Below are 20,977 nucleotides of genomic sequence, written 5' to 3'. Positions count from 1 at the left end.
CAGGATTGGTTTCTCATGATCCTTTGCTATTTTTGTTTGTTTCCGGTAACGGGAATTGAACTCACAACCTTGCACTTGCCAGGCAGGCTCTGTGCCACTGAGCTAAATCCTCAGCCCCATCCTTTGCTATTTTTAAGGAATCTTTTCATGATTGCTAACCTCAAGCCTGTCTTTTATATCTGAGATCCTGTCCTCACATTGGCTTAATCTGCTGTGGATACTTTGAATGGAATTTTATTCTCTGAGATATCTGCTTTAATCTACCCTATAGATTCCATTTCTTCCCTATGCTAAGCATTCATGGCTTCCATAATTTTCTTAAGCTCCTCTATTTTTTGTCTGTTTCTGCTCTAGAGTCACTAAGCGTGGTTTTCATTGTGGACACCATTTCTGCAATTATCAGAGAAATTATTTCTGATTTGATTTTTTTCTGCAGCCTCCTTCCATTGCATTGTTGTTTTCACTTCATAGGGGCCAGATGGGTGGCTTTTGGATTGTCCCACCTCAATGCCCCTTAGGTTTGCCTTTGGTGAATTGGATATTTGGGGTTGAATTTTGTTTAAGTATCTTCTCATTCTCTTGTTTTAGTTTAATTCCTTGGGTGATGCTTGTAAATTGCCTATGGTAGGTTGCTTTATTGCTAGTATTTAGAACCCTTAGGAAATGATTAACCTCAAGGTGTCTTCCAGGTGTAACTGGTTTTTGGGTTTTTAGTCCCTTGCAAGATCCTATGTCTTCAATTTGTTGTGGATGAGAAGTTGCTGCCTGCTTGGCTCAGCCCCTGGTTCCTTGGTCCTGTGCCACCGTATTTTCTATGACCCTCAGTCAGTCTCAATCATGGAACACCAGGAAGAATAGCTGTTTAGAACAATAATGTCACTTTTGGCTGAAGTGGTACCATCAGCAATAACAGTAGCAACAATCACGGCCTAGAAAATTCCTCACTTATCTGTATGTTAGAGCACTAGTTCTTTTTTTTTTTTTTTTTTTTTTTGTTTTGTTTTTCTCTGGTACCGGGAACCGAACTCACGACCTTGCACTTGCCAGGCAGGCGCTTTTGCCACTGAGCTAAATCCCCAGCCCCTAGAGCACTAGTTCTTGAACCAGTTCTGATTCCAGCCTTTGTCCCTTGTGAAGAAGAGGAGCCACTTGGACTGGACAGTTTAGTTTCTTTCCACCTCTTCATTTTACATTTGAAGAGTTGCCTAGAAAGAAGGATGCACCTTGCCCAAGGTATATGGTATAAAACAAGGACAGGAGTCTCAGGTCCCAACCCAGGACTTGCACACCTCATGTGAACGGTGGTGGTGGCCAAGGCAGGACTGGCACATCTGAGAGGAGGCAGTCACGGTCGTCCCTACAGTCCCACCCTGCCCATCCCCTCTGTTGAGTGTCCCGCTTCTTGGTGACAGCCCTAAGAGCCCCATCCCAGCTCTCACCTGCCCTAAGCAGCACCTGCCTCTCTTGGGTGAGTGGGCTTTCATCCTCCAGTGTGACGAGGGCACCTACTGTATTCAGTCCCTGCTCAGATTCTCCAAGACAGCCTTGGTCTCATCCCTCAAGGGCTCACAGTCACATGAGGGGGACTTCCAGGCCACCCCCCTTTGGGCACTGCCTCCCACACCTGGGCAGGCCTTCCCATTATCCACACCCAGAGCTATGCCAAACCAATCAGTGAACTAATTTAGTACCACACACCCTCAATCCCAGCATCACACACTTAATCCCAGCATCATACACCCTCCCGATCCAACCACCTCTGAAAAGCCCCGACCTATGGCCACATGGGCTTTGAGGGGACATCTAGACACAACCTATAACAGATGGAGTGGGGAGAGTGTTGGACTCTCCCAGCTTGGCACCCTGAGTTGGGGATACTGCAAGAGGCAGCCCCTACCCCTGGTATGCATTCAAGGCCCAGGGAGAGGTGGTGAACACAAGGGTGGTCAGTGACAGGACACGTTGAGGTCATGCAGATGTGCAGCCCTCGTGAGGACACAAGGAAGGACCTGTGTCCACGACCTGGGTTCCTGATTGGCTGTGGTGTGGTCACCCTTGGCTAAAGCTCAGTGGCAGGTGGATGGTCAGGGGAGGGGCTGGGGTAAGTGGCAGGATCCAGTACCAAGCCAAGAACGGCCAGTGAGTTCCAGGTAGAGGGGCAGAAGCCCAGAGGGCAAGAGCCAGAGGTGGGCAGCAGAGTCTACCGCTAAAGGAAAAAATAGTAACAGAGAGGGGCCCAGGGTGAAGATGGCGCCACCAGGAAGGGCTGGTGACCTGCATGAACCGTCTGGGGGTGTTAAAGCCTCCTCACACCCAAGGAAATGCGTAGCGTGGGGCTGAGGCCAGAGGTGGGCATGTGGTAGGAGGGAGGACAGAGCGTGGCTTCCCCAGGCACCACCCCCATTTGGTGCCCTGAGCTGGGCTGCTGCCTCTCGGCAGAGGTAAAGAGTTCAGGGGTTCAGGTCTATGGTAAGGAGAGCACGGGACAAACACGTCCATGTGGGCTATGGCCAAGCCACTCTTTGAGAGCTGCTGGCTCCACTAACAAAGCCACCCTGGCTGGCCTCAGCTCTCCACCGACACCATAAATTTACTGTCTGCACCAGGATTCTTTGAGAATCAAAGTCATAATTATTCCAGGACAACAGAGTAAACTTAGGCCTGCCCTGTGCACACTGGGCTTGAACTCCCACCCTGGGCCTCAGGAATACTCTCTCTGTGACCCCCAACCTAGCCTTGGGCTCACACCTGGAGCACCTGGACCTCCTCGGAGCCAGGCTGCAGGAAGAGGACCTCCCGCAACACCCTCTGCTTCTCTGACAACTGGCATGAGCACAGTCACCCTCTTCAGAGAATGCCAGACCCCAGAGGAGTGTGATCCTGTCTATGCCCCAGCAAAGCAAAGCCCTTCGGAGCCCGGCAGCCCAAGGAAGGAGCACAAAGGCCAAACATATTGCCACATCCACCTGCCTGTGGCTTCTGTGGGCTGGAGCTCCACCCTTTCAGGAAAATATTTGAGCCCGAAAGTCCCCAGTTCCACCCTCCTATGTTCAACCGGCTGCGGAGAGGCAGGTACCCCTACCACCCTCTGGGTCCCTGGATTTCCTGCAGTCCTCACTAAGCCTGGCCTGCAACGTGGGTCACAGCACCTTCCTGCCAGCTCTTATAGCCTGCAACCCATCTTTCCCTGCCACAAATGTCCTCAAATCCAGGCCTAAATGCAACTCTCACACAAGCCTGCTTTAAAGAAGACAAAAAAGGGCTGGGGAAATAGCTCAGCGGCACAAGTGCCTGCCTGGCAAGCACAAGATCTTGAGTTCGATTCCCAGTACCTAAAAAAAAAAGAAAGAAAGAAAGAAAGACAAAACAGTCAGATGTGGTGGCACATGCCTGTAATCCCAGCACTTGGGAGGCTGAAGCAGGAGGATCACCTGGAGTTTGAGGGCAACCTGGGCTGCGTTGTGAGTTCAAGGCCAGCCTGTACTACATAGTGAGACCCTGTTTCAAAACAACCTGAAAAAAAAGGGCAACCTATTTGGGACCCTTCCAGTCTCTCAGGAGCTATTCCTAGTCCCCATTCCTTTTCTCCAATAAATTTTCCTACTCTAAAAAAAAAAAAAAAAAAAAAAAAAAAGTATAAAACAACCAAGAAGAACAAAAACAAAGATCCTTCTGTATGAAGAAAAATAAGAAATAACAAAAATATCACCACAGAACTCAACTTCCCTGTAAAAGAATGTCCAACACTTCCTCTGCCTCTGACCCAAGGTAGCTCCTGGCCTCCTCCCTAACACCCAAGGCTTCCAGGAACTCTGGGGCTGCTGCTGCTGCTGCTTTTTTCTCCCCCTGCTGCTTTTCAGCCCCTCCTCAGAGTGGGCGGTTTTGCCAGTGCTGAGCTCCAGGTGTGAGCCTGGCCTGTGTTTGTCTTCACAGCTGGAGATGAAAGGGCCTCTGGCCTGTTGTAGACTCAACAAACGGCTTTGGAATTGGCGGTCCTACCCACTGCCCGCTGGTTCTCCAGGACGACACTCCAGAAGGAGGAACAGCGTGGTTTCTCAGGTTTCCCGCGAACTCTGAGACTCCTTCGTGCAGCTGCCCTGGTTGGATGCCCACCTTTAATACTGCTCAAGTTCCTCCCAACCAAAAGAAAATAGAAAAAAAAGAAAAATTCGTAAAAGCTACGCTGGAAGTTTTCAAGTATGGCCCAAAGGCCCCTGAGTGTCTTCAAAACCCTCTCACAGAGTCTGTAACCTCAAAACTACATTCATAACACCAAGAGACTGTTCTGGTTTTTCTCTCCCATTTCCTCAGGAGTGGACAGCAGAGTTTTTCAGAGACTACCTGATGAGTGAATTTGTAAAACAGCAAATGTAGAAGCAGATTAGAATTCACCAAGTTCTATTATGTCACCGTCACACACTAAAGCAGGGCACAGCAACTCATGCCTGTAATCTCAATACTCTGGGAGGCTGATGCTGAAAGATTGAAAGTTTGAGCCCAGCCCGGGCAATTTTAGTGAGTTTAGTGAAACCCTATTTTTTAAAAAGAAATGTCTTGGGGAAGTAGTTCAGTGTAAATGTACTGGCTTCAGTTCCCAGTACAGTAAGTCTTCAACGTACAAATATTCAAATTGCGAACATTTAAAGACCTCACATTATGAGCATTTGTAGTTGGGAACAAGTCTCAGAAGCAGCTCACATGTCTGCCTGGCATTGTCTCAGTTGTGCTGCTGTTAGCTTACTGTGCAGTGTGCGAGTGGACAGTAGCACAGTGTCGGCTATTTGTGTCAAAGGTGTATAAGACTTACTTTGTCGGACTTATGAACAAATTCAACTTACAAACATTCTCCTGGAACAGAACTCATTTGTAAATCAGGGACTTACCATACCACAAAAATGAAAAAAATAAAACACAAACCTCAGGCACTAAAAATATAAAATAAGCCACTCTTTTTACTAAATTTGTTTTTGGAAAATATAATCACTTTTCTTTAAAAATACATTAACAAGGGCTGAGGATGTAGCTCAGTGGTAGAGTGCTTGCCTAGCATGTGTAAGGCCCTGAGTTCGATCTCTAGTACCACCTAAATAAATAAATAAATAAATACACTAACAAGGGCTGGTGTCAGGGGTGAATGCCTATAGTCTGAGCTACTTGGAAACCTGAGGCAGGAGAATCACAAGTTCAAGGTCAGTCTGGAGCACACAGCAAGACCTCATCTCAAAAAAGAAAAAGTTAACACTTTACAGGTATATTGCTTTTATTTACTTATTCTTGGTGGTAAGGATCAAACTCAGGACCTTACACATGCTAGACATGAATTCTACCACCGAACTAGATCTTCAGTCTTATTTTAATGTCATTTATTTATTTTGAGATTTTTGAGACAGGATCTCACCATGTAGCCCAGAGTGGCTTAGCCTCACAATCCTGCCTCAGCCTCCAAAGTACCCGGGACTAGAAGAGTGGCCCTTGTTTATAATGTCAGTGAATACGGCTTCAAGGTCTCAATTTCAATTTCTAACACAGTAAATGTGGGTGGCTATATCCCACACAGACAAAAGCTCTGGAGTCCTTGACAATTTTTGTAAAAGGGCCCTGAGATCCCAACATCTCCCGCACCCTCACCCGCTGGCAGCCACACCCTGTCCCCTTCCCTCAGTGGTTCAGGGCCCTGCCTCATAGCTTTCCACCGCAGCTTCTGGCTCACAGCACCTTCCCTGAGGGGGCACAGAAACTCTAATCTTACATTCTCTGTCCACCGTGTCTGATAGTATTTGATGAACCCCCATTTCAGAAGGGGTCCTGCCCCACACCTGCAAGGAACAGATGCTGACACGCCCGGCTGAGCCTTGCTGGGTCACCGCATGGCGTGACCTCTCCATGAAAACCCAAGTGTTTCCAGACAGCTGAATGCACGGCAGCTCCGGGAAGATGGCACTGGGAGGGCACAGAGGGAAGCGCTGCACCGCTCCTCCACACCTCAGCCTGTGCATTCTTCCTCTGCAACCTCCATAGCATCCGGTATAAGAAGCTTGTAGGCACAAGCATTCTGAGCCCTGTGAGCCACTGGAATACATTAAACCCATGGAGGGCACTGTGGGCATCTCCGTGTACAGTCTGTGGGTCAAAAGCACAGGTAAAACAAGTTGGGGCTCTCGACTGGCGCCAAAGGGGTTGTCGCTGGGACTGAGCCCTCACCTGTGGACCTGATGCTGTGGGCAGTGTCAGAGTTAAATGGGGCCAGGGGACGCTGCTGCAGATTTGCTTGCCAGTTTTGCCTGTGTGGGAAGCCACACGCTTAGGGTCAGGGGTGGTCTGTGTCATGAGAGGGTAACGGAAGAAACTGAGCTTGAGTTTGAGACGTTTCTCCCTTGTTCTATTCAACCTGGCGGTCACCAGATCCTGTCAGCCTCGTCCCTACGCTGCTCTCAACCCATCCCGCCCCCTGCCACACCTGTAGGTCTCTCTTGGCCTTTCTGCTACAGCTGGACACAGCACCACTGTGCCCTCCCACTGAGGCCCCCACTGACCCAAGAAATCCTAGGCCAGCCAGGCCGGGTCCTGCCACCTATCTGGCCCCGTGTCTCCTCCCGACAAAGCTATTAGGCTGTCTGACCTTGACCCCACCTCAGGTACAGGCTGCCCCGACTCTCTGTTCGAAGAGGCCCCTCCTCAGGGCCTCTCCCTCGGAAGTCGTCCTACCTGCCCAGTCACCTGGGCAGGGCTTTTCCTCATGCTCACATTCCTGCCCAGTGATCACCATGCTCCTCAGGGAGAAGGGCTCCTCTCACTGCTGCGTCCCTAGTGCCCAGAACGGTGCCTGACCCAACGTGCAGCTGGCAAGCAGCCCGCCCTACCCCATGCGGCTTCCATCCTAGAGCAGGGCTCCGCTGGGCACAGGAGGGCTAGGGGTGGCTGCCCAGGGCTCCCTACGGCACCCCCCACCACTGCCACCTCCTGCTGCGCTGCTCTTACTAGGTTCCCAGAAGAGCCTGGCTGGACTCCATACTCTTCCCAGCCAGGGCCAAGGCACGAGGCTGCCGAGACACAGCTCGGCAAGCAGCCTCCCTGGCAAAATGCCTGCCCGGCCTGGTTAGAGCTGACCCTGCTGGGGACACCCAGACCAATCCAGGTCACAACAGCAGCGGCGCCTGTCATGCCACAGGCTCAACTGATGCTCAGGCAGCTGAACAGAGAGGGAAGGAGCTGGCAGGACTCAAGACTCTTCTGCTGCTGAAGTTTGTCATCTCAGCCCTGTGCCCATCCTACAGGTGCAGGAGTGGCCCAAAGGGCCATTCATTTAGGGTTCAGGAGCCACGGGCCAGGACATGAGAAGAACCCAGGAACAGGCAGGGGGTAAACAAGCAGCAGGCCAGAGGCCACCCTGGAAACTCAGTGTATCACAGTGAGTCCTGGCAGAATGGACAGACAGCACTGCAGCCCCTGGCATTAAGAGACATCAGGTCTTCCAGGCCACAGGATCCTGTCAGCATTGCCCCGGATGTCATCACCATACCCTAACACATATGCTTTTTAAAATTAATTATTTATTTATAGGCAGGATCTTGCTATGTAGTTCAGCCTGGCCTTGAACTCACACTGATCCTCCTGCCTCAGCCTCCTAATTGCTGGGATTACAGGTGTGTGCCATTGTGCCCTGCTCATACACATTCCTTTCACAGGAAGCCAGGAGCCTGGCCTGTCAGGAAGAGGCCAGAGCTGGCCATGCAACTAGAGGAAAACCTGGTCTCAGCCTCCTCAGCCTGCCAGCTAGGGAGGGTGAAACCCAGGGTCCCAGGTCATGTCCCAGGTCAGCAGCAAGGGCGCTACTCAGAGGGCTGCCAAGATTAGTTGCATGAGCTAAATTCTACACAAGCTGGAGACATTATCTGCATGTACTTGGACCTAGGTCGGGGATGGCAAATGTTTTAGAGACTGAGTGCTCAAACTGCAACCCAAAACCCACTTATTATCACAAAGTGCCAATGCTGCAATTAAGCCTGAGTGCTTGGCTGCTGGCGCAATGCTGCAGTGATTTGGCTTGAGTGCTGACAGGGAGGCCTCTGTGTGCTCACTGCGGCACATGTGCCATAGGAACACTGCCACTGATCAGAGTTTGTTTGGTTGGGTTTTTTGTTTGTTTGTTTGTTTTCCGGTACCAGGAATCAAACTCACAACCTTGCACTTGCCAGGCAGGTGCTGTGCTGCTGAGCTAAATCCCCAGCCCCTCCACTGATCAGACTGTGTCCCTGGGAGTGACAGAACCTGGTGGTCTGGCCTGCTCGGCTGCCCCTACCTGGAAAAAGGGAAGAGGGGCAAAGGGAGCCCTTTCCCTTCTTAGAAGCCTTCCTGAGCTTGCTCCTTGCTGATGCCAAGTCCTGTGTACAGAAAGAATCACATTCTAGCGCAGCACAGATGATGAGATCAGTTTATGGGTAAACGCATGGAATAGACTGGGAAGGCGCCAGGGCCTGTAGTGATGAGCTTCCCAGCAACAGAACAAGAGATACACAGGAGTAGCCCAGACAAGCAGACAGACAGAGAGACAGGGAAACAAAGCCACAAAGGTACGAAGCCCAGGCTTGACTCTCAGAGTGTGCAGGCATCAGATCCATCTCTGCCCTGGGCTCCCACGACATAAGCAGGCCTCAGCCTTCGTGGGGTCCCTCCTTGCTCCTGCCCTTCACACAGCAGGAGGAGCTCTCTCAGGGCTGGGGAATGGTTAGCCTGGGTGGACAGAGGATGAAGGTGCATAGAGGCCCCTGGAGAGCTGGCGGTCTGGGTGATGTGGGGTTAGCAGCAGCACTGGGGGGATCTGGTCAGGCACCAGGGGTCCGGGCTGGGCCACCGCACAGCAGGGCCTATTTCCAGGGCAGGCCCCCCACCCTGCCCACCACACCAACATGGTGCAATAAATCAAGTTTCAAGTAGAAGTCAGCAGCACGCAGGGGAGCTGCAGGCTGGCAGACAGGCAGGGCTTAGGGGCTTAGGCAGAGGAGCCCCCAGCTGCCTGCTGTGTCCTCTGATACAGGCACTGGGCTGGGCATCTGCCCCCAGGTCTGCATGTGCACTCCCTGCAGGGGCTCTGCCCCTCAGACCAGTGCCAGAGCCTGTTCGATGGGGCAGAAACAGGGCAACATGGAGCCCACAGCGTCCACAATGGCTTCCAGATGCTCATCCTGCGCCTGAGGCCCACAGAGCTGCATGAAGTCAGCGAGTCGCAGCAAATACTCGAGGTTGTGGCCAGAGAAGCCCCGACAGGCCAGGATCTGGGTAGCGATGGCCTCCTCTGGAGCGGGGCCCAGGTAGCCAGGGTTCTGTGGGGTGGCCACATAGGCCAATGCCTTGAGCGGCTGCTCAGGTGCATCCTGAGGGTAGAAGGTCACTTCCTTGGTGTCATAGCCGCCAAGCACGGCCTCCCGCACATTGAGGTACTTCAAGGCCTCGTTCACCTGCTCTCCTCGAACCTGGTATGCCACACCCCAAGTGCAGCCCTGTGGGGGAACAGAGACACCTCTGGTCAGTGACAGAATGCTACCCTCCCCTGGGGTTGTGTGCATAAGGGAGTAGGTTAACCAGGCGATCAACTATTTCTGGCAATGCACTCAGCTGTCTTGCTAGGTACATACTACTCGCTATATAGTTCTTGCTGGCTTTGAACTCACTATGTAGTCCAGGGTGGCCTGGAACTCACAGCAATCCTCCTGCCTTGGCCTCTCTGGGAGCACAGGTGTGCGCCACCACACCCAGCTTATTCCTTCTTAAGGGGTGAGGAGGTGCTCTGGGCCCAGAGAGAACAGAATCCCTGCTCATAGTGAAGGCCAGGAACTAACCAGGGACATTGCTGGGAAGCTTGTTAGAAATGTATCTCAGGCCCCACTCTAACTCTGCTGAACTAAGCCCGGCTTTAACAAGCTCCTCAGGTGAGTCTGAAAAACACTGCGGAGACTACGCTTCCGCTCCGCCAGCCGGGCACCATACCCAGCTGCAGCCACAGGCCCCAAGCGCTCTGCCTGTCCACACCCCTGCCCTCTGGGCCCTGGCACTTACCTCACGATCTTCTAGAAGGGTCACCACACGGCCAGGCTAAGTAGAGCAGAAAGGTTCGGGAAAAAAAAAAAAAAAATTAGAAATCCGCCTGGTCAACAGTGAAAGAACACCCTTAACACCCCGGCGCCCGAGCCGCGAGACTCCCACGTGTCCAAGGAACCAGCCGGGCTGCTGGAGGGATGGGAAGACAGGGCGGCGCGCGCCTGCTCATCACCCCAGGAACCCTCAGGTTCTGGCTCCAGGCATCACATGGCGATGCCCCGCGCACTCCCATTTACACCGCAAGCCGGGGCACAGGTGGACACATTTCCCTCGCAGCCCAGCGCACCCCGGCTGGCAGACAGGCGCTACCCCCAGCCTGGCTCCCCGGCACGGTCGGACGCTCACCATCTTGTCGCTGCCCCGATGGAAGGTGTCTCCCTGCCAGAAACGCCGGCTGTAGCCCCGCACGAAGCCCACGCGGCTGGCGCTGTAGGCGAAGTCGGGCCTCCACACCAGGGAGCCGTACCCGAAAATCCACAGCGCTTGGGGGTCGCTGTCCTCCCCAGGGGGCTGCGCGGACTGTAAGGCGGACGGCGAGGAGGGCGGGGTGTTCTGGGCCGCGGGGTCCTGCTTCATGGTGCCGGGCACAGGGACGGCCCGGGCGGCCTCCGGAGCGGGTCTCCGACGCGGGCGCGAAGGACCGACGGACGCGCACACCTGGCCTGGCACCGCTCGGCCGCTCCAGCTGAGTGAACCCCTGCGGAGGCGCCCTTTAAACCCTCTGGCCGGGCGGCTCCCCGCCCTCGTCGGCCAGCTGCCGCGGTGATTGGGGCGGGGCAGACTCCCTTCCGGCCAATCACCTTTGGACAGTGCTTCTCGGTTAACCGCGCGGCACTCTAAGTGGGTGGCTGAGCGACCCGCCCCGGGCGCAGCGCGCGCGCTGATTGGCTGGGCCCCGCCCCGGGAGCGACCTGGCAGGAGTGATGCAAGGGCGGCGGAGGTTTCCCATCGCGGCTGCAGCAAGGGACCAGTGGATTGCGTCAGGCGGCGGCGGCGGCGGCGCTGGCCTGGCACGGACGCGGCCTCCTTGTGCCGCCCGCTCTGGAGGCGCCGTAGCGAGGGCCTCAGCTGCGCGGCGCGTTCCGCATCCGGTGTCCGCCGCGCCACGCGCTGGGGCAGGGCCGGGCCTGACGGGCGAGGCGCGCGGGGGCCACTCGGGCTGGCGGAGGCTCCCGTCCCTGCGCCAGCACCGGGAGCCGTCCGCATTCCGCGCGGATGCCTCACGCCGCCGGCCCGCGTGAGCAAGTGGGGAAACTGAGTCACGGGGCAGCGGGGAGTTCTGCAGAGGTCGCGGTTGAATCAGGCGGAGCGGCACGAGTTTGCAGGTCTCACGTGACAGCGACGTCCGGCCAGCGTGGGACTCCCACCCAGGTGGGTTGAGGAAGAGCCGCCAGCGCTCCGGGAAGCTGTCACCTGGGGTCGTCGCTGCACCCGCGGGAGAGGCCGTGAAGACCGGCGCGCCCCGACGCGAGGGTTTGGGTTCCCGAGGTGAGGGTTTGCCGGGATGGTCATTCCTTGAGCGCTGAGGTTCCCGCGGGCGCGGCCTGGGAAGCGCCCTGCAGACCTGGCTCCAGGCTGCTCTGAGCTTGGGGCGGGCCCTGTGGCCAGGAAACCGGTACTGCTTCTCATTCGATTGTGATTGAACGAAAATCTATCTGCGAGCTGCCGCACAGTTACTCTACAGGTGCCTCTGCGAAGAGGAGGAAGCGATTTCTTTAAAAACAAAAACAAGTTATCCCGTCGTGCTTGTGTAGGAAATAATCTGAAAGATGAGGTCTAAACTGTACACAGAGGGTGACACCAAAGGCCAACTTTTCAATATTAAATTCTCATGTATGAAAAAGTCTGGGTTCTTTACAAAGAACATAAATTAGTTTTCCCGTTGGGAAAAAACAAAAACCAGGCCCTCAAGCAGAATGGTCATTCCTGCCAGGTGTGGTGGTGCACGCCTGTATTCCCAGCACTTGGGAGGCTGAGGCAGGAGTATCGTTGTGAGTTCAAGGCCAGCCTGGGCTACAAAGTAAGCTCAAGGCCAGCCTGCACTTCATAGTGAGACCGTCTCAAAAAGACAAAACAAACAAACAAAAAAACAGAATGGTCATTCCTGGTCATTCCCTTTTCCTCCTGCTACCCACACTGCCCATGTTCGCTTCCCCTCTTCTCTTATCCCAGGCCTGTCCTTGTTCCTGCTGGTCATCAAAGGCCCTCCACTGCCGGCTTCTTCAGGAAAAGCTCCAGGTTTCTTCAGTGGGACACGCTAGAAAGATCTGATTGGCACCACCCACCTTTTGGGAAAGCAGCTTGGTGATACAAATCAAGAATTATTAAATATCCCTGCCCTTTGACCTAATATTTCTACTCCCGGAAATTACTCAAAATATGGGGAAAGCCATATGCCCGAAGATTTCCAATGCATTGTTATTTATTATAGCAACAACAAAAGAAGAAAAACTACTTACACATCCAAAAATAGCTAAATATTTAAGTAAATTGTGGTCAGTTCACACGATGGAGAAGCACAGACAAACACACAGACTGTCACACAGGAACAACTTAAATATTCAGCCACATATGGTTACATACATTTGATATATAAGGTGTGATCAAAAGCTACAGTGAATATTGATGCCCTCTTTTATAGGTCTATTACAGTAAGACACACATTCCCACTAATCCCCCGTGTTTTGAACAGTTATTCCATGGTTCTTGCCAGTCTGGAGCAGTTCTGGATGTCCTCTTTCTTGAGGGTCTTTAGTTGTGTTGTCACAGCTGCGTCCATGTTGATGCCTTTTGTGGTGATTTTGACTTTGAGGAAGAGGAAGAACTTACATGGTACCAGATCTGATGAATAGATGGTTGAGGACACTGTCACGTTTTATGTCTTTTTTGGTTTTTTGTTTGTTTGTTTGTTTTTTTAAGGAGGGATTGAGATAGGGTCTCTATGTAGTCTGGGATAGACTCACAGCAACCTTCCTGCTTCAGCCTCCCGAGTGCTGGGATTAAAGGCATGTGCCACCATATCCAGCCTGTCACATTTTTACAAGGCTGCCTTTTTTTTGGATGGCACCCAGCAGAAGCACTCACTGTATTTTTTGATCACACCTCTTTTTTTTTTTTTTTTTTTTTTTTTTTTTTTGGTCTTTTGAGACAGGGTCTCGCTATGCAGTTCAGGCTGGCCTTGAGCTCACTTTGTAGTCCAGGCTGGTCTTGAACTTGCAATGATCCTCCTGCCTCAGCCTCCCGAGTGCTGGGATTACAGGCGTGTGCCACCACACCCAGCTGATCACACCTCATAAAGACGTGAAAGAGGACTTCTTTTGTGTAAAGAGGGATTACAGGTGAGCACCACACCAGGCTCCCAGACCTCTTAGACTTAAAGAAATATAACCTACCTTTTTCCCTTAATATGTGTCACATATGTTTCTATGCCAATAAGTGTAGGCATATGTAATTATTTCCAGAGGCTTCACAGATTTCATGGGCTTTGAAATATGTGGTGAAACTGAGCATGGTGGTGCACACCTGTAGTCCTAGCACTTGGGAGGCTGAGCAAGAGGATTGTTGAGAGTTCGAGACCACCCTGGGCTACAAAGTGAGCTCAAGGCCAGCCTGAGTTACATAGCCAAGAGCCTGTCTTAAAAAAAATCCATTATGAAAAAAGTAAATAAAAATCTCTTTGGGTGCATAATAAGGCAAAAATGCATTTTTAAAGATTAAAAACCATGATTAAAACAAAAGTGACAAGATGCCTGGGAATGAAGGTGGAGGGGATCAGATACCAGTGATGGGATGTTGGTGTGATAGGTTAAGTTTTTCTCTGCTTTCCAAGTTGCATGAAGTATAATTTTTACGTATGAAAATTACTTTGAAGGAGTAGTTGATGCTTTTCTGACTGGATATGGTGGCACATGCCTTTAATCCAGCACTCAGGAGGCTGAAGCAGGAAAGTTGCTGTGAGTCTATCCCAGACTACATAGCGAGACCCTATCTCAATCCCTCCTTAAAAAAACAAACAAACAAACAAAAAACCAAAATAGACATAAAACGTGACAGTGTCCTCAACCATCTATTCACCAGATCTGGTACCATGTAAGTTCTGCCTCTTCCTCAAAGTCAAAATCACAACAAAAGGCATCAACATGGACGTAACTGTGATAACACAACTAAAGACCCTCAAGAAAGAGGGTGGGGAAATTCCCAGGACAGTCTTGCTTAGAGCTTTACCCATCCCAGCTGTAGACCAGGCCGCACCTTTCTAACAACCGCTCTCCCCAGAAGCTTAGTATCAGGCTCCTGCCCAGGCCGTTAGACACTCCCTCTTCCACCCTCCCAGGCCCTTTGGGTCACCTGTGTTTATTTACCCATCCCATCCACCTGTGCTTATAACAGAAGCAGTCATTTATTGAATGCTTACCATATGCCAGGCAGTTTGCGAAACACTTTCATACCCGGTCTAATTATAAACGTCTACCCTACTTTGTGAGGTAAATATCATTTCACAGATAAGCAGACAGGAAGCATCAGTAAGCTCATGGTGACCCAGCTCCCAGCCTCCTCCCGTTGTCCTTTGACATCCCGCCTTCCCCACCCCTGAGCTCCCTGGCAGCAGGGCTTATCAAAAGGCCTGGGAGCTGACACAGAACTGGCACCTGGAAGGTTCTGCCCCAACGCAGGATGAGGGAAGCCCTTGGGTAAGGCCAGGGCGATGTCTTATGACCCAGCTCAAACATGACCCTCTCAGAGCAGGAAGATAGCACAGAAGATACCAAAGGGATCTTAAACACCTTCCGTGAACGTGGCCTGCCAGTTTCCAGTCTTTGCCTGCATCTCTCTCCTTCCCTGCCATGAGACACTCGAGCAGTAAACCATAGATCCCCTTCCTCTGTCGCCTCGGAGCAAACCCTTCCCACCTTTCCTCCCCAGACCCTTGAGAAGGGCCGCTGAGGCCGGCTCAGGAGAGACGAGGCCCAGACATCACCTGCGCTTTGCAGAGTCGCACATGACTCACACGTGATGAGCACGTGATGGCTTCCTCTCCTGGACTTTCCCAAATTAATCTTTCCTGATTGTTTTCCTTTATGTGGGTGCTGCTCATATCCTTACAATCTGTTCCATCCCTTCTCCTTGCAGACGTTGTGATGCACGCCGGTGTTAGCAGTCATGATTGTCTGACACGGAGGGAGCTATGGAATGACGTTCGCTTAGTTTGCTAAATGATGCAGTTGGTTTATAAAGCTGCCAATTCCAGAAGGATGCAAAACGTGCCCAGACCCAGGTGGGAGTTCAGCTCGTGCAGATGTGAGCCTGCTCCGCCACTCACCAGCTGCACCACCTTAGCTGTGTTGCCTCTGGGCCTCCACTTTCCCCAGCGTGAAATGGGAGTAATAGGAATAGCATTCACCTCACAGGGACTCACAGGGGCTGGAAGAAATAACTCCTTGACCAGTGCCTGGCACATGGGAATGCCCTGTAACCACAGGCTCCTTTTTATTTCACTGTGGACTTTTAATTTTCCATCTTATCCAGAGCAGAGTCATAGTCCATCTCTCAGTCTGCCACAGCTCTGTAGAACTGAGTGGCTAAGGAAACAAGCAGGGTAAACATTTTAAATTCACTGGAAGAAATCTCCAGCCATCTCACACTCTTTCTTTCTTTCTTTTGGTACTGGGGATTGAACTCAGGGCTTTTGCACTGAGCTACAATCGCAGCTCTTTTTTATTTTTAACTTTGAGACAAGGTCTCACTAAGTTGCTGAATTCCCCAGGGTGGCCTCAAACTCACAGTGATCCTCCTGCCTCAGCCCCTTAGGATGCTGGGATTACGGACTTGCAGCGCCATGCCTGGCAAGAAAGGTCTTTAAAAGACAAAACAGCTACTGTGTTCTTCCACTGTAGTCCACCTGCACGCTGTACTGTGTGCTTTTTTCCGTTACCTTTAATTGGCCCAAACTCACTCTGCAGAGCCTGTTTCTTTCCTACCTTTAATAAATGTAAAACATTGGAAAAAACTAAAAGGCAGTCTGGCCCAGCATGCTGTACATATAGTGGGTGCATTCGCCTGGAGAGGGCTTTTTCTGTGTGTGTGTTGGGGAGCATGGGGAGGCATTAAAATAAGTTAATTAACCCATAACCTTGAGGGATCATGCTCCTGCAGACTTCCGCGAGATAAGCATTGTCACCAGGCCTTTGACCCATGTACAAGGAGGACACGGGTGTCACCGACGTGTTGGCCAAATGGTGGGAGGATGGACTGCCATTCTCACGGGAGCCTGAGCCCTCTGTGCCCTGTGCACACAAGATGCCAACTGCTTCCAGGTCCCATCCTCCTGTGATGGCACGGGTTTCCGAGAGTTTACTGTGCAAGCAGATCATGTATCTCGATGCTTTTGTGAGGGAAAAACTTCTGCAAAGGAATAATCTAGTCCTGGGATGAAAGACCCATTCAGGTTTTTATAGGCTGGATGTGGTGGCGCATGCCTGTTATCCCAGCACTCAAAGGCTGAGGCAGGAGGATTGATGCAGGTTCAAGGCCAGCCTGGGCAACAAAGTGAGCTGTCTCAAAAAGACCAAAAAAACAAATCAGGTTTTTACTGCAGTACATCCACTGATGAGAGGAATGTCTTTAGCACACACAGTACTGATGGGAATATGTCTCGAAGCAAAGTCAGAATAAAATTTCTTCTAAGGAAAAAACGGATGGGCAGATGGAGTCCTGGGGTCTGTTCATGGCACCTTTAGGGGAGGGGAAGATGGAAGACTCTAATCTGCAGGGTTTAGTAATTGAGTCTATGAGATAAGCTGACAGCAGGCAGAGAGCTGCAGGAGAAAAGGTACACAGGTGTATTGCTTGCGTGGGGTCATTTTGTGAAGGAAAAGTGAATCCCCCCAAAACCCAGGATAGAGGGGAGTGTTGTAGTCAGGGTTTACAAGGGAATAGATTTAATATGGGAAACATAACTTACAGGATTATTTTATAATAGTCACCCAAAAACTCAGTGTAAAAGAGTGCAGGAGATCTGTCCACATACTGGAGACCTAAAGACTCCAGCTGAGGGCCTGGATCCCATAGCAACATCCTGCATGAGTCCAGTTGGAGACCTAGAGCCCACAGCAATGTCTCATGCAAGTCTGTTTGAAGAGCCGGGCATGGTGGCACATGCCTGTAATCCCAGCACTCGGGAGGCTGAGGCAGGAGGATCACTGCAAGTTCAAGACCAGCCTGGGCTACAAAGTAAGCTCAAGCCCAGCCTGAACTGCATAGTGAAACCCCGTCTCAAAAAGACAAAAAAAAAAAAAAAAAGAAAGAAAGAAAGAAAAAAAAGAAAAAAAAAATGATCTTCACTGGGAGGGCCAAAGAAGTAGTGGAAGTTAGAAAGTCTGCACAAGCGTGATGAAGGATCTGTGTTAGCAGCTTGAAGGATCTGCACTGGAGCCAGGGAACGACTCTCAAAGGAAGGACCAGAGCTCTCCCCAAAAGTACTACAGCCATCCTCAGTGACAGCAAGGACCCGAACTCCTCCAATGATGATAACAGCAGAGTTCATATCAGGAAAGCCACCTGGACAAGCTTCTCCAGGGAAATCAATAGCACACCATCTTCCCCTCCAGTTCTCGTTTTTTATGCTATTGGCAACAGTCCTCAGGCGGGCCCTCCACACCCAGCACCTCGCTCATTCAGCTCAGCCGGGTGTTACAAGCTGACCATTAGTTCACCACCACAGAGGGGGAGGAAGCAAGGAATTTAGGGAACAGTAAGTGATTTTTGCAGCAAGATGAGTGTCCCTCAGAGAAAAAAGGTGGCAGTCGGTGATAAGATCTGCCCGGATGTGGTGTTAAATTCCAGCGTCCCCTCTAGTGACATGAGTTGATGAGATTCAGGGAGGGCATTTGGGCCAGTTGAGCTCGTTTTGAAGGACCTGTCACAAGGCAGATAGGGGAGCTCTGTGAAAGCCTCTGGCCCTCAGTTGGGAGTGGGATGTTCTGGGGTAGTGCTCCCTGCACACCCTTGGTCCACTTCAGCGGAGTCAAGACAGCGGTCTTACCAGTTGTGCCAGCTGTGTCCAAGGCCTGGTAAGGTGCCCGGCCTTTGACCCACAAAGGCAGGGACTGTAAAGTTTTACCCATAAATCCTTAGCCTACAGAAGGTACCTGGCACAGTGGGAAAGCCAGGCTCTCTGTCCACTGTCTGCCCTCCAGGAAGGGAAAGACCAGCTGGAGGGCATCTCTGAGAGGCCAGTGTTCAGGTTACTTAGAGCTCCGTTCCAGTCCATCCAGGAGAGGGTCTGGGCCGGTGGCTTGTGTGGGCTGGAAGCAAGGCTTCCAGCATACAAAAAGACATTTATTCTTTTAGGAGTTGTATGCCAGGAAACGGACTGAGAAGGAATATCTTCCCCAGTGTCACACGAGATAACCAGCTGAGAGGAGGAGCCCTGTGCAGTGGGGTGACAGGCCACACAGAGAGGTGACCCACAGGCTCAGGGTTGAGTATCAGACCCCAAGGAAATGCTGCAGTGTGGTGAGTCTGGCTTAAGAAAAGTCTAGAAAAAGCCCATGTGGAGAAATAACTGTTCAACAGAGTCCTGACTTAGGGTGCAGACTCTGGGGCTGTTTGGAAGCCATGCAAGTGAAATCTCTTTAAGGAGAATAGCTGGGGCATCATTGTCCTAAGGCCCACTGGTAATAGGCTGGAGAAGATCCCACAATCTTTCAGATGTTTTTTTTTTTTTTACAAGAAATAAAGGAGGAAGCACAGGGAAGGAACCCACTGGTGAAGGTGTGAAACTGACCTAGGCCTAATAAGATGAGCGTGGCCCAGATGTCTGCCACTGAGGGAGCGGGACAGCAGTTCTCAGACAAACACCCAACCTGAGCCAGGCATAGGGACTACAGGAGACAGCCAGCCTGGCCATGCCTGGCAGGGCTGGGTGGCTCTGCCCCGCAGCGGGCGCCATGATACAGGGCAGGCCCTGAGCCACCTGTTGCTAAATCCAGATTCCTGAGCTCTCAGCTGGTTGTGTCGTGTGACACTGGGGAAGAGATATTTGTTCTCAGTCCATTTCCTGGCATACAACTCCTAAAAGAATAAACGTCTTTTTGTATGCTGTTGAGCTGACTGGTGGCTAGCTTGGGGACGAGGGATGATTCCCCAGTGATGACGGAAGCAGGGTAGCGGGTTGCCGTGTTCGGCCCCATCCTCCAGTCTCAGGGAGTGGGGGGAGGCTAAAGTCTGGGCGAGCTGCAGTGGCCAGTGAGCTCATCGATCATGCCCATCTAACGAAGCCTTCAGAAAAACGCAGAAACACAAGGTTTGCTCAGCTTCTGGAGGACACATGGTGGCTCCTAGGAGGTGACTCTCCCAGAGACAGCACGGAAGCCCCACCCCACCCCCAGAGCCCATCTGTAGCCTTTGCAATATCCTTTATAATAAACGAGTAAACGCAAATTAAGCGTTGCCTGGAGCTCTGTGGGCCACCCTACCAGGTTAGTTGAGCTGGAGGAGGGGGTTGTGGGAACCTCGATTTATAGCATGTCAGTCAGCGCCTGTGGCTTCACATTGGCACAAGAAGTGGGGAGCAGCCTTGTGTGGCTGAGCCCTTACCCTGGGAGGAGCCGAGCCCGTCACCAGGTAGACCGTGAGAGACGGGGCTGATGTGGAGGACACTTAGCTGCTGTCCACAGTGAGGAACTGGTGGGTGTGTCACTGGGGGGAATAATCCACACACACATTTCGGTGACCAAGGGTCACACAGGTGTCCTATATTGATTGTCTTTCAGAGTTGCGTCAGAAATATTTTTCTTCTCCTTTTTTTTTCCTCTCAGGCCTTATGTCTGGCTGTAGCCTTGGCCGGGTGTTTGGACACTGTGTCCCAGATCTTTGGGGTTGGAACAAACAAGTTGGGCCCACACTTGGCCAGGGCGTTAAGGGGTGTAGGGAAAAGTTACTGTGGTGCATCTCTGTATGGTTCTGTGTGTGTGTGTGTGTGTGTGTGTGTGTATGCATGCACTACTAGGGAGTGAACCCAGGGCTTTCACACGGAACTACATCCCCAACCCTTTTTAGTTTTTAAGACATGGTTATGCTAAGTTGCTAAATTACCCAGGCTGGGCTCAAACTTGCCATCCTCCTGCCTCAGCCTCCCACAGCGTTGGAATTACATGAGGGCACCACAACACCCAGGTGGGAAGGTGATTCTTGAGGTCTTGGAGTCCTGTGATGCCCTCCGCCGCAGAAGGAGCCTCTTCCCGCAACTACTCACAGCAGAGGAGGTTGGCCCAGCGCAGACCAGCAGTGTTCTCAGAGGCTGCACGGAGGACAGCAAGTGTGGAGGCGACATGGCATCTACACTGCCTCGCACCTTCCTGGCGCCACTGCTAGGACTACTCAGCTGACCCCCAACCCGCTGCTGTGGGCAGGGGGCACAGAAGCCCCCCAAAGTGGTATGCTGGGCACTGTGAAGATAACGGGAAAGCATCGCAATGGGCGCACTCGCGTTTACTCGCTCGGCTTAGAGGCCTGGGATCTTCGAGGCAAAGGCGCACATTGGCCTCGCGAAGGGCGGACGCGCGCCGCCACAGTGGGACCGCAGCGCGGCTGGTCCACGAGCCGCCAGCGGCGGCGCAGCGCCCTCTAGTGCCGGGCAGGAGCACCCCGCGGCCCCGCGCGGCTCCCAGACGGGGGCGGACTTCGGGGCGGCAGGAGGCGGAGCCCAGCGGGCAGGCGCGTCTCCGAGAAACTCGCGGCCTTCGGCTGCTTCCCGGCCCGGGAAGTGAGCCGGGGTCGACAGCCGCAAACAGGAAGTCGGGCTGGAACAAAGCGCGGGGTGGGGGCAGGAGCCCGGGAGTCCCGGGGCGGCCGGCGCGGCAGCGGCAGGTGGAGGGCTGAC

The 20,977-nt window shown here is 52.3% G+C and overlaps 1 protein-coding gene across 1 annotated transcript; it reads right to left on the bottom strand.

Annotated features, from left to right (window-relative positions):
* Nucleotides 1-8,414: 8,414 nt before the first annotated feature.
* Nucleotides 8,415-10,866, bottom strand: Chac1 (ChaC glutathione-specific gamma-glutamylcyclotransferase 1). The gene is made up of 3 exons (XM_005381272.2): nucleotides 10,441-10,866; nucleotides 10,054-10,089; nucleotides 8,415-9,497 (listed from the first exon to the last, which is right to left on the bottom strand). Exons 1-3 carry the CDS (start codon nucleotides 10,669-10,671, stop codon nucleotides 9,096-9,098), a joined length of 669 nt encoding a protein of 222 aa, XP_005381329.1. The 5' UTR covers nucleotides 10,672-10,866; the 3' UTR covers nucleotides 8,415-9,095.
* Between the last annotated feature and the right edge of the window lie 10,111 nt (nucleotides 10,867-20,977).

The sequence above is a fragment of the Chinchilla lanigera genome, unplaced genomic scaffold (genome assembly GCF_000276665.1).
Source record: "Chinchilla lanigera isolate Chin_1 unplaced genomic scaffold, ChiLan1.0 scaffold00015, whole genome shotgun sequence".
In the NCBI taxonomy this organism is placed as follows: Eukaryota; Metazoa; Chordata; class Mammalia; order Rodentia; family Chinchillidae; genus Chinchilla; species Chinchilla lanigera.
This window is presented reverse-complemented; position numbering and strand designations above follow the sequence as displayed.

Coding starts and splice junctions, on each gene's coding strand:
- Chac1 (XM_005381272.2), bottom strand. CDS start 10,671: ATGAAGCAGGACCCCGCGGCCCAGAACACCCCGCCCTCCTCGCCGTCC. Junction 10,090..10,440: donor ATCGGGGCAGCGACAAGATG/GTGAGCGTCCGA, acceptor TGCTCTACTTAG/CCTGGCCGTGTGGTGACCCT. Junction 9,498..10,053: donor CCCTTCTAGAAGATCGTGAG/GTAAGTGCCAGG, acceptor GTTCCCCCACAG/GGCTGCACTTGGGGTGTGGC.